This window comes from Mytilus trossulus, chromosome 1 (assembly GCF_036588685.1).
Source record: "Mytilus trossulus isolate FHL-02 chromosome 1, PNRI_Mtr1.1.1.hap1, whole genome shotgun sequence".
Lineage (NCBI taxonomy): Eukaryota > Metazoa > Mollusca > Bivalvia > Mytilida > Mytilidae > Mytilus > Mytilus trossulus.
In genome coordinates this window covers 110,012,056-110,024,744 of record NC_086373.1, presented here as the reverse complement: position 1 = coordinate 110,024,744, position 12,689 = coordinate 110,012,056, and the positions used below count along the sequence as shown (strand labels likewise).

At 30.6% G+C, this 12,689-nt stretch overlaps 1 protein-coding gene across 1 annotated transcript in view; it reads right to left on the bottom strand.

Moving 5' to 3' along the window:
• Nucleotides 1-12,689, bottom strand: part of LOC134705802 (orexin receptor type 2-like) — a 33,488-nt gene that overhangs the window by 8,751 nt on the left and 12,048 nt on the right. The window contains exon 4 of the mRNA XM_063564522.1: nucleotides 9,460-9,583. Coding sequence (XP_063420592.1) covers nucleotides 9,460-9,583 — 124 coding nt within the window. The remainder of the gene's footprint in view (nucleotides 1-9,459; nucleotides 9,584-12,689) is intronic.

The following is a 12,689-nucleotide window of genomic DNA, read 5'->3' as shown; positions in this document are numbered from 1 at the left end:
CAAACACAATAAATGAATATATAATACCTGCCAAATGCCTGGTGTGTTCAGGCATTTTCATATATAGAAAATAATAGATTGATTTATTTCATAGCTAGCTTAACCTCCTATAGTATGACAATCACATACACTTTCATTATATTGACAACCAGTTGGCTTACATTCAATATAGTACCAAACAAATATGTCAACAAAGAAAAACACAAATGCATATAGACAAAGTAAATAACCAACCACGAATCTCAATGAACTTAAAAAAAAGAAAGAACGGGACGATCTTTGACATAAGCCTGGTTCATCAACTTACAAAGTCTTAGTAGCATCTTCAATCTTAAATTCCGAATACTACCTTTACACCATAAAAACTTTATTTGTGTAGTAAAATCCGATGAAAATTAAAATTATATGTTGATACGCCCAACGAACAAACGATTCAGTTAAGTTCGAATCGAAGCACTTGTAAAATCAAGTCAAATAGAAAACTGAGGTGCATTAAAAAGTAAAGATTCACTAAAAATAAGTGTAAGGTTATGTGTAGCTGTTGGAAAAAACCGTATTTGTAGAAATAATCAAGATTGACCAAACTAGCAACGGTATCAATTTAGTTTTGTAAAAAAAACAAAAAAAACTTAAAGTCATAAGAAACCTCAAATAAAAAAAAAATAATGCATATGTTTTTTATAACTCAATGGATAGTTTTCATTGTAAAACTTATGTACATATACTTTTTTCTGAAGAAAATTCTTTAATTTATTCATATTTAGAAAAAGTTTACTTTATTTGAATTGCTTCCTTCCAGCAAGCAATTCCACCGATATATTTTCCGTATGCAAGGTGACCTCAGTGTGACCCATCTCGTAAAAATCCGGTGACCACAATACGCATGGATGTCCTTAAAATAAACTATTATCTGAATTTACATGTTAAACACGTGCTCAATTTCCATGCTTTTTTGTTTATTTTTCGTCAGTTGTCACCAAACAGGTGACAATCGTTAAACTTCGGCTTCAAAACACGAACTTTAATTACCGGCCATATTTTCACAACAACACTGACCGATTGAAAAAAAAATTGACGATTATACGAAATTTACACGAAAAAAATGATAAATTTGAGCACAGAAGACTAAGTTTATGATGTTTGTATGCATTGGTTTAAGAATTGGAAGAACATTATTTTTCACCGGTCACTCGTTTCTTATGACTTTAAATAATGTCATATATTCGAAACGTTTTTCTGGATTTATCTTCATTAGCAAGGTACAATAGTTTTTCCATTGTTTAAGTCATATCTGTTTATTTTCTAAAGTCTATACATGAAATGTTGCAACCATTCTGAAGTCATTTGCAAAGTTTCTAATTATGTATGATTAAAAGAAAACCATTTTGTAGCGCATTAACAGTTAATTTAACAAAAAAACTGCAATTGAAATTTTTTAGCGTGATTTCAATTAATAAAAATCTAATCATATCAAAAGTCAGCTAACGAAGTAAACCAATGGTCAGCTACCTAATATATTGATGGTCTGTTAATCTTATTCAAGTATTATTAAATCAAGGCAAATACAAAAACCAAGTAAGGAAAAAGTAAAATCACAAAAATACTAAACTCAGAGGAAAATCAATTTGGAAAGTCCATAATCACATGGCAAAATCAAAAAACAAAAACAAAACGCATCAAAAACGAATGGACAAGAACTGTCATATTCCTGACTTGGTACAGGCATTTTCAAATGTAGAAAATGGTGGATTAAACCTGGTTCTATAGCGCTAACCCTCTTACTTTAATAACAGTCTCATCAAATTCCGCTACATTTACATGATGCGTTAAATAAACAGTCACAATTAATTAAATAGTCAAAATATGGGTACATCAGTCATCATCATATAACAATTTTAAAAGGAACAATTTAACAAAACACAAAAAGATCTACTATCTACGAACACATGGATTGATTTGAGTGTCTGACGTCAGAAAAATTATATACGTCACATAAATTTGTCGTTCAATGTGCATACAAACAATTTTAAAATTTTCATAGGCAATGTACGCATACAGGGTTAAAAAATCAAAAGTATGTAAGAATAAATTACAGAAATAGACCGAGAATCAAACTAGTCCAAAAGTTATACATAGAATTTATGAGAATCCAAAACTTTTAAAAGGAACAATTTAACAGGACACAAAAACATCTACTATCTACGAACACATGGATTGATTTGAGTGTCTGACGTCAGAAAAATTATATACGTCAGTCATCTTTCATACTTTTTACGTTTCCTTTTTAGATTTTCTTGACTCCACCTTTTTTTTAAAATTTAACATGAACGGTCCAGATATTCTGCATTAAAACTGCATTTCGACAAATATGGTCCCTGGAGTGATGCCTGAGACGAAGCTTGGAAATCATAAACACAAAACAACAAAGAACTGTGAACTAAGTTCAGATGATTTTGTTATATTCTTTCATTTGAATATTTTCAAATGTTTAGAATATAGATTATGCAAATTATTCTAATCATCCGTTTTACTCTTCCTGGCATGGTTAGAAAACTTTTCAAATAATCATCCTTTTAATCTTCCCGACCATATCATGTTGTGTTTATACCTGTAGTAACCTTACATCGGTACATAAATTATATGCGTTTTCCGAAAAATCAAATAAATGACTGATGAAAGTTAAGATCGTGTTATTAAAAGATTCGTGTTAGCACGACTTGTCTGACCTGTAGTCAAATATGCAAACAAAACAAAAAAAAGTTTATCAAATAAACCTGACACAAGAAGAAAGATATAAAATAAAAACAAAGCCTGCTTATTTCTCGTGGCAGGTAAGTTAAGTCGACATCAGAAACATCCAAGACGTCGATCATAGTAACAACTAAATAACATGGATTGTCAAATTGTTCTAAAAATAAACGTTAACCTACTAAAGGAAATAAATATTTCTAAATCAATGCAATGATTCTAAAATATTTGGTATTTTTTTGAGATTCATACAGAGAAACAGGAACAATATGTCAATGTTTATGAATTACAATGAAGGATGGCCTTCGAAAATAGATATTAATGGCATGCAATTATTTAATTAGAATATTTCAACAGCATCTTAATAAATTGTCCAAAATGGCCCTTTTTCGTGTGAAATTTATCAACAAAAAGCTCTTTTTTCTGTTTCAGGTAATTTTAGATGTTCGGTTTTTATCTCATTTACGTTTGTAACAAATAACGGTGCATTTTTTCTTTTTAGTTAAAATAATTGAAATAAGCCTTCCGCATTGATTTCTGAATGGCCTCGATCAATCTCAAAGTTGGTACTTCAATTAGCCATTTTCTCCTGTAAGTAATGGGCCGCTATTTTATGTCTAATAATATTGTTTAAAGAATGACATATGTATTATTGGTGTATATGTGTAATAATTATTCTTTTTTTTTCTTCTTAAAATTTGTTTTTGTATGCGAGACGATCAATCTTATCTTAATACCATATGTTGCTTCATAACTTATTTACAAAATTATCAAATCCTTTTATTCCTAAATTTGATCAATTTGTACCTTGATCAAATTAAATGTAAGCATACAAGAAATAAAATAAGGAACTACAATACATATAGTCATGCTCTATAGAGCCAATACGACGGCCAAAAGCGATAATATTTATTACAATGAAATTCTTTGTGTTTTCGTTATAAATTTATTAATATATTCTTCTGTTTCTTTGAAGTTTGTTTTTCCTTCGATATTATGTTATATAACCAGTATATTTTTATGTTTTAACTCCTCAACAAAACAAACGGTTTAAAATTAGCCTGAACATAATTGGCAATTATACCAAAGTCAATCTATATCCTATTATTGTTTTCTGTAAAGATGCCTATTTAAAATTATAATAACGTTATGAACTTAAATTATTATCTTCTTTTTATACATATCTTATTCTTATTCTAGAAAAACTAAATACATTTGAAATTAACAAACACGCATTAGAATTACATATTTGTCATCTTAATAGTTCCCATTTATAATAATGTTTGTTCTGAATTGGATTGGAAATATTTGAATATATCATGATATAAAGATTAACGGCAGATATCTAAACTAGAATACATCTGTTTTCGTCGAATATTGCGTGTTTGAGCTTGTTAATTCTGATTTATAAGTTTTCCCTAAATATCAAAGATAGTTAAATATATTTCATAAAGCAAAGATGAAAATAGAAGTGACCGATGTGAATTATATGAATACGTATTTACACATTGGTAAGTTTTTGTTCTCGAATCAACTTGTTTAATTGATGATTGAGTGCAGTTTACAAACATGGTCATCCATTGATCTTTTGTGCGATCGGCATTTAAATACTTGTAAAAGTGGTGCGTCTGCTGTGTTGTGAGGAATGTAAAAATACGCCACCACGTCTTGTCAGAATGAGAACAACGTTTTATACGATGCTCTATGAACGTTAAGAATCATTGAAACTTTGTGCAGCCTCTGCATACTGTACTTGTTCTCGTCATGACAATGCATCGAAAAAAAAACAACAGTAATACACTGCTGTTACATAGTCAAACATTGATTAAAGGACCACAAATCCGGATTATGTTATTTGCCACTGTGATAAATCAATCCATTGCTTATAGCTGTGATATCGATATTGAAGGAAACCTTTTTTTTATATTACACGCACTTTTATAATATTTATGTTAACGTTAGTGAAAACAAATTGCAAAGTAATGTTTGTCGACAAATGTTTAAACAAAGTACTAAGTACTATGTGTCAAGGACTTCCTTTCTCGTTATCAATAACGTATATTTACTATATCTATTCTTTTGATAATTCATTAAAGAGAACTTGAATGAGCTAGCATTTCTATTTGCTATCTGACTATAATGATAATGATGGCTTTGTCAACAGTTTATAACAAGCAGAACTGTTGTCAACACGCATATGATGTCATAATTGATGGGTTGACTATAGAGAATATATCTTAAAGACTACTTCACAAGAACTTGGGGAAATAAATATATATAAAATCCCCTATTAAAGCTAGCGGAATCGTTGGACAACACAAAAGACAAAATAAATAACACATTACAATAATACTATATCAATGTTTATAGTATAACCCATAACGTTATTTTTCAGTAGAATTTGAAATGTTCGTATATAATCACAGAACCATGAATTGAAAACAAATCAGTGGTGATCATATCAGTTAGGAACAAAATACTTCAAAATTAATAATAAAGCCATATAGCCTGAAAACTATGTTCTGAAATCCCTTTAAATTTTATAATTCAATATTTTAAAAGTCTTAGAAGTTTTTCTTTCTATTCGAAAAAGCACGTATAAGTTGTATTTCTGTCGTTGCCTTTAATATGAGTATTTTTTTTTCAATTCATATAGGAAAGCTGGTCACTGATGAGTCTTTTTGTAGACTTAACGCGCTTCTGATGGAAAACTAAATTTCAATCCTGGTGGGTAAATTTATAAAAAGAAGATGTGGTATGATTGCCAATGAGACAACTGTCCACAAGAGACCAAAATGACGCAGATATTAACAACCATAGGTCACCGTACGGCCTTTAACAATGTGCAAAGCCCATACCGCATAGTCAGCTAAAAAAGGCTCCGATAAGGAAATGTAAAACAATTCAAACGAGCAAACTAACGTCCTTATTTATATAAAAGGACGAACGTAGACCAAATATGTCACACATAAACAAACGACAACTACTGAACTACAGGCTCTTGACTTGGGACAGGCACATACATAAATAGTGAGGAGGGGTTAAACATCTCAACCCTTCCCTAACTTGGATAGTAATAAAACAGAACACCATAAAAACGAATTATAAATTTTATCATATACTTAGCATTAATATGATAGCTTTTGCATATGTGTAACGAACGGAAGTACACAAGCCATAATTTCCCACCCAGGCTGATAACCCATATCAGCCCGGTCTGATAACCCATATCAGGGGCGTCTCGTGCAAAAACCCATAACAGTGCTTCTCGTGCAATTTACTTCCGGTGTTTCCGGTATCGGTTGTTTATTTTTCCATTGTGACGTCAGATTTTGATGACGACGTCAAAATTTACGGGAACTTTTGTGGGGATAGTTTAGTACTTGCTAACAAATGCCATTGGCAATTATGAATCATTTTATAGTACAACAAACATGGAGTGATAATGATCATGAAACTCTTCCAAATATTCAATGTTTCAAAATGCTTCTATAGGAAATGTTACCATACAATGTACATATATATGGAGGTAGTGATGCTGTTAGTTGACAATTATAGTATATTGAATTTATAACTTAACTTCTTGATGAAGTTTTTGACTGTTTTAGTTGTTGCATTTGTTTTTTTTCCTTACATAAAACTATTGTCGGAAATATATGATAAAGCGATTAATACATGGCCTTTTCCATATCAGCCTGGGTATCAGCACTCGACCCATATCAGCGCCTCGACTCCGTCTCGGGCTGATATGGGGTCTCGGGATGATACCCAGGCTGATATGAAAAAGGCCATGTATTAATCTCTATATACTGGATCATTTTATGATAGCTGGAAGAAACTATACACCCTTAAAATCCCCGTAGTATCGGACAGAGAATGTATGACACCTCTACACTAAATTGTTTTTCAACATGCAAATATAATACATCAAGCATATACTTGCTGTCCGGAGTTTCACGCAAAGTAAGCATTCAATAATAAACCAAAAGACTTTTTTGAATCCATACAAAAACTAAAGAATATGGACGCGACATTATTGATAATAAAGGAAAATTTAATCAAAACATGATCTTAGATAAACTTTCCTGTCATGCTAACTGGTATTCACAATATTCTAAACTAATGAAAGCAATACCAAAACAGTGGTTACAAGATCTAACTAAAGAAGAATCATTAAAAACAAAAGTTACCATTGACTCCGAATATAAATTTAAAGATAAAAAGGAAAAATGGTATCACTTAAAAACATTTCCTCCAAAGACATTTACATCTCCCTCTTAAATAGATATTGTGAAAAACCAATAGGATTTCAAAAATGGGACAACATATTTATCTTGGAAAACAACACAAACAAAAGACAACAAATGCTAAATTATATCTTTTACTATATACAAGATAATAAATTCAAAATGTTAAGATGGAAATTTCTGCACTACATTTTACCAACCAAACAATTACTTTTCTCTTGGAAAATAACTAAAACTCCGCTATGTTATATTTGTGATGTCATCGAAGATTATGAGCACTACTTTTTAACATGCAAATTTCTGAAATCATTTTGGAATCAAATAAAACTTTTACTTGATAAACTTAAAATAGGACATCACATCATATCAATTAAATCACTTTTGTACGGATACAAAATAAACGATACAAGTTACTACAGTATTAATGATTTAATTACAATTATTCTTTTTACTGTATACAAAGGATACTATATATCCGAACAAAGAAACAAAACAAATTAATATGTTTGAAATTTTCAAAAAATGAAATATTGATAAATAAAGAAGGCAAATACGAAAAATTCCATAATCTGGTTGCAGCAAAAATTAAATTAATTTCATAAATTAGAATTTATTATACATCATGTTATCATATTTCTATTCAGTTACATACATGTCATTATTACTATATATACATATTGTGCACTAACAAGTACTAACTTATCAATAAAATGCTATATACTAATGTTAACGAGGCCGGGATAAGGTACCGGTACTTCATGTATCTCTAACAAATGTAAAATTCAAATAAAATATTATAACATTTAAAAAAAAAAAAAAAGAATTTCGACGCGTATGATTTCTAAACCTTAGTTTTTTATTATCTATTTTCTTCAAATTCTCTTTTTTCTATCCCCAAACTTCAACATGGTTTTTTCAAGTTTACATATTCCATTTTAACATTTAACATTCAATTTCAATATCAAACAATAAAGTGTCAACATGGAAGTTTCTGTTTCTTTGTTGACATAGTTATTTTTATTGTGATTAGGATAAGGACAAAATGTTGACTTGGGTACCAAGATGTTTGACTTTACTTTCTGTGTGTTCACCAATGTTGTCAATGCAATTAATTCTTTCCCGGCTTTAATGGAAGTGATAAGTTTAGCTACCTATAAAACCAGGTTCCATTCACCATTGTACAGACATGTAAATACATGTACCAAGTCATTACTATCACAGTTGTTTTTTTTTTAATGTATTTTGGGATTTCATTTTAGCATTTGTTACGGAACTTTCCATTTCGAATTTCCCGTTCAGTTTGATTTATTTTATTCCAGAGAAAGAGAAGCTGAAATCAAATATGTCAGTCAGCATTACTTCATAGGTGGCTTCACGTCAAAGTGGGTTCTTTGCATAACAATTCCAAGTCCCATTCATTAACGACGTGATAGCCAATTACGATTATATAATTGTTAATGAATTTCCTTTATAATAACTGACATCTTTGAAAAATCTATAGAATTAAATTTTTCATTTGGAACAACCTCGGAATTAAAAAAAATCGTGTTAAGTCCCTCGCATATGGTAGACTATTATGTACATTTTAATAGGATTTGCACCACGCGACTTTGGCCCTTGGATACAAATGTAAACAATATCTCATTTACGTATAATCACGTCTTTTTTCAACTCACTTTGGCTGTTATTTACAAATAAGGTTGAATTATCCTGCGGGAAAATGCTTCTAACTTGACTTTTTGACATGGAAGGATAAACTCATCATTCTAAGATAAGATTAGGTCTAAAACTCAATAAATGAGATAATCCCGTACTGTGAACTATATTTCATAATTTCTGTTTCCTTTGATCTCTGGAGTAGAGTTGTATCATTGGCAATAATAACACATCTTCTTTTTTTATATTCAACACTAAAACAAACCCTCTTCTTGTGTCTTCATTTCTATTTTGAATCTAGTGTTTTAAGATTTTTTAGTTTGTATACAGCAATTATACTACGGTAACGCTTGCGATTTTCAATTGAAAAGGCAGGATGTTTTTAATGTTGACAATGTTCATTTGCCTAAGAACAAAGTAATAAAAAGCCATCCACAATCCACCAATATATGATTACATTGTTGATTTGACAAAGTAATTGGCATATTTACATAAGTATAGGTTAGCTATGCATTTTCCTATAAAAATGGCTGACATCATGATTAAAAATATATGGCAGCTATGCATAGTGGCAAAGTCCTTTAAGGTTTGCCATGTGGGGTTATGTGTAGTAAATTCTTGATAAATGGGCGAACAACACCCGGGGCTAACGTTTTGTAACGACTTGCTATTAGCCAAACGAAATCTGCTGGATATACTAAGCTAGGATTAAAAGGTTTTCTGATACATTAATCTTTTTTCACTTTTTATATTATTTTTGAAAGGCCAATGTTGACTCTTCATGACCGTTCTTTACTTATAGACTTACCTGAATATATTACTCAAATAAACCGGAATATAGCAAATAAAAAACACAATAACTACAACTATCAACATCCGGGCAGTTCGTCTTCTTGCTCTGGATTGTATCGTTGCTGCTTCAGATCTACTATCTGAAATGACAATAACTTACAATGAAAAAAGATTTCACTGCTTACACACACATTAAATTCATTTATAATGTGTATAATTAAGATAAAGAGTAATCTGTCATTATTTTCTACTAATGGAACATCAAATGTAAGCAAGTTTTCATGTTCTTTGATGAATTGCTTGTATAACTGTTCATTATGTAATAGACATGTGCGGAATATTATTGAAGAATCTCGCTGGTGGCTCTCGCTATCAGTGAGAATTTGGCACTAGTAATTGATGTTTGATCAGACAACGAGTTTACTTCTTTGGATTCACTCAAATGACTATACAGTACTGGTTTACAGCTGGACGATGGCGTTTGATTGTGGATGTTTGAAGTTGTTTACGAGGGTACAAAATGAGAATAACTAATCCAGTTTGTTTAATCATGTTTTATAACAGATAATATAATGAACCCTTTATATAACAAAGATATATAAAGCAAAAGTTACCAGCAGGCTTAATAAACAAATAGAGATAGGAATGATGCACCCACTGTATAATAGGGAAACACGTAAAGAATTAGAATCTAGAGGCTATCAAGTAATTGAAACGAATAAATATTAGAATTCAGAGGATATTTAGCAATCGAGACGAAAAAAATAGAATTTAGAGGCCATCAAGCAACCAAGACATAGTAAGAAGAAAAATACTGTCTAATGCCTGTTAAACGATCGAGATTAAAACATAGTATCCAGAAGATAAAAAACGATCAACGCTCAAACAGTTCTAATATTCATTTAACAATGTCTACACACAATGATAAATAAACATGAGTTTGACATTTTTTATATAGAAAAAATATGACAGTTGTTATCCATTAGTTTCATGTGTTTGAGCTTTTGATTTTGCCGTTTGATAAGGTACTTTCCGTTTATTTTTTTTCCCACTGATTTCGGTATATTTGTGATTTTACTTTTTGCGAACCAGGAACTATATTGAATTGAAATACATTACTACTGCTATAATGATATGATATAACTGTACATAGTCCGCATGATATTTAAACAGAATGAGTTTAGAGGGTTGAATATCGTTCTCAAATAAGGACAAGGGGAAGTTAATTTTCAACATGATGGTTCCAACATATTCGTTTTGATCTGAGTGTCATTGATGAGTCCTATGTAGACGAAACGCGCGTCTGGCGTATTAAAGTATAATCATGGTACCTTTGATAACTATTTACAGCATTGGGTCGTTGCCACTGTTGGTAGACGTTTCGTCCTTGAGTGTATCACCAGCCCGGTAGTCAGCAATTCGGTGTTGACATGAATATTAATCATTTGGTCAATTTAATAAATCATAAATTTCCTGTTGCAAAATTTTTCGAAAGACGAAGGATTTTCTTATCCCAGAAATATAGTACCTTAGAGGTATTTGGCAGAACATTTTGGAATTTTGGGTCATCAATGCTCTTCACCGTTGTACTTGATTGGCTTTATAACTAATTTGATCTGAGTGTCACTGATGAGTCTTATGTGGACGTATCAAATTATAATCCTGGTTTCTTTGATAACTAATAAGATTGTAACCCGGATTTGTTTTCTCTCAATCGAACAGTGATATACTAATTTGCCTTTATTTTATACTAACATCTTTTTTTTATTCTGGTATCAACTACCTGTTTTAAACATATAATGTCCAGGGAAAAACTTTTTCTATTTCACCACTGGATCGATGCCACTGCTGGTGGACGTTTCGTCCCCGAGGGTATCACCAGCCCAGTAGTCAGCACTCCGGTGTTAACAAGAATATCAATCACATGATCAATTATATAAATTTCCCGTTACAAAATTTAAAACTTAAAAAAAAACATGGAATTTCTTATGCCAGGATTAAAATATCTTAGCCGTATTTAGCACAACTTTTTGGAATTTCGGAAACTCAATGCTCTTCAACGTAGAACCCGATCAAAATGTAGACACTTGATTTTGTTTGATATACAAAGTATGTTGGCCTATGGCATAACAATACTCGCGTATACATACAAAAAACGAGACCGGTCGCTGACAAAATCATAAAAACCAGCCACATTTCATGTTTAAACGAAGAGCTGAACACATATGAATGATCGAGAATAATATTGTGTAAATAAATATATTTATATTTCAATTTTTTCTTGTGAAGACTCTGTGACTAAAACATTATCCAGCATTATAAAAACTAAATAATTTACCTATACCCATGTCTCATTATAATGTTATTGTTTTTGTGAGAGGAGTTTTTATATCAAACCTTTTGGAAAATAAAACCTTTAGCGAATGTTTTATTTGTACGAGTTTACACACTACAATTATCATTTGAAACTCTGTTTTAGCAAACTGTTTGAGATTTAAACGTTATGAATGAAGGAATTCTAATCTCATTCTATTATAATTACAACTTATATTTCACTTTATCACAAAAGGGAATAATACAAAAAATCAATCTCCATCTGTTGGAGAATTTTCAAATCTGGTTGGAACGATCCAACATCGAATCTTTGAAGTTAATTGACTTTAAACTTCTGAAATTGGACAAAAAACTGATTTTTATTATTTGATAATTTTATCTAACATCAAAAACCCTTTATGGTATCAAATTTATAATTGAAAGATTCTCTTGATAGCTATTAAATTCTATGGAAAAGTTTGATTGTTGCGAACAATTTATCTGTAGCTAGCTCATATTAGTTAATAAATAAAACAGAATGGATGCCTTCGTGGAATTGATAATAAAATCATATTGTAGGGTACTGCTTAAAACACTTTTCTCGCTACTTAAGATAGGAAACGTTTACGTCGATTTACAACTACATTGTCAATACATTGTTCTAGGAATAGTCTGAGAATGATTATTTCACCATATTTCATAATTTTATTGCATATAACATTGAGAATGGAAATGGGAAATGTTTCAAAGAGACAACAACCCAACCATAGTTTAAAAAAGAACGACTTCTTAAACCTGTTACATACAATTAAAGTTCGTCGTCTGTTAAATAGTAAATTTACGTTTTCCACACTTAATACTTTACACAAATATTCCTGATTTCAAAATTTAAGACAGGTTAAAATTGGGTTTATTAAATGAAATAATTTCAAA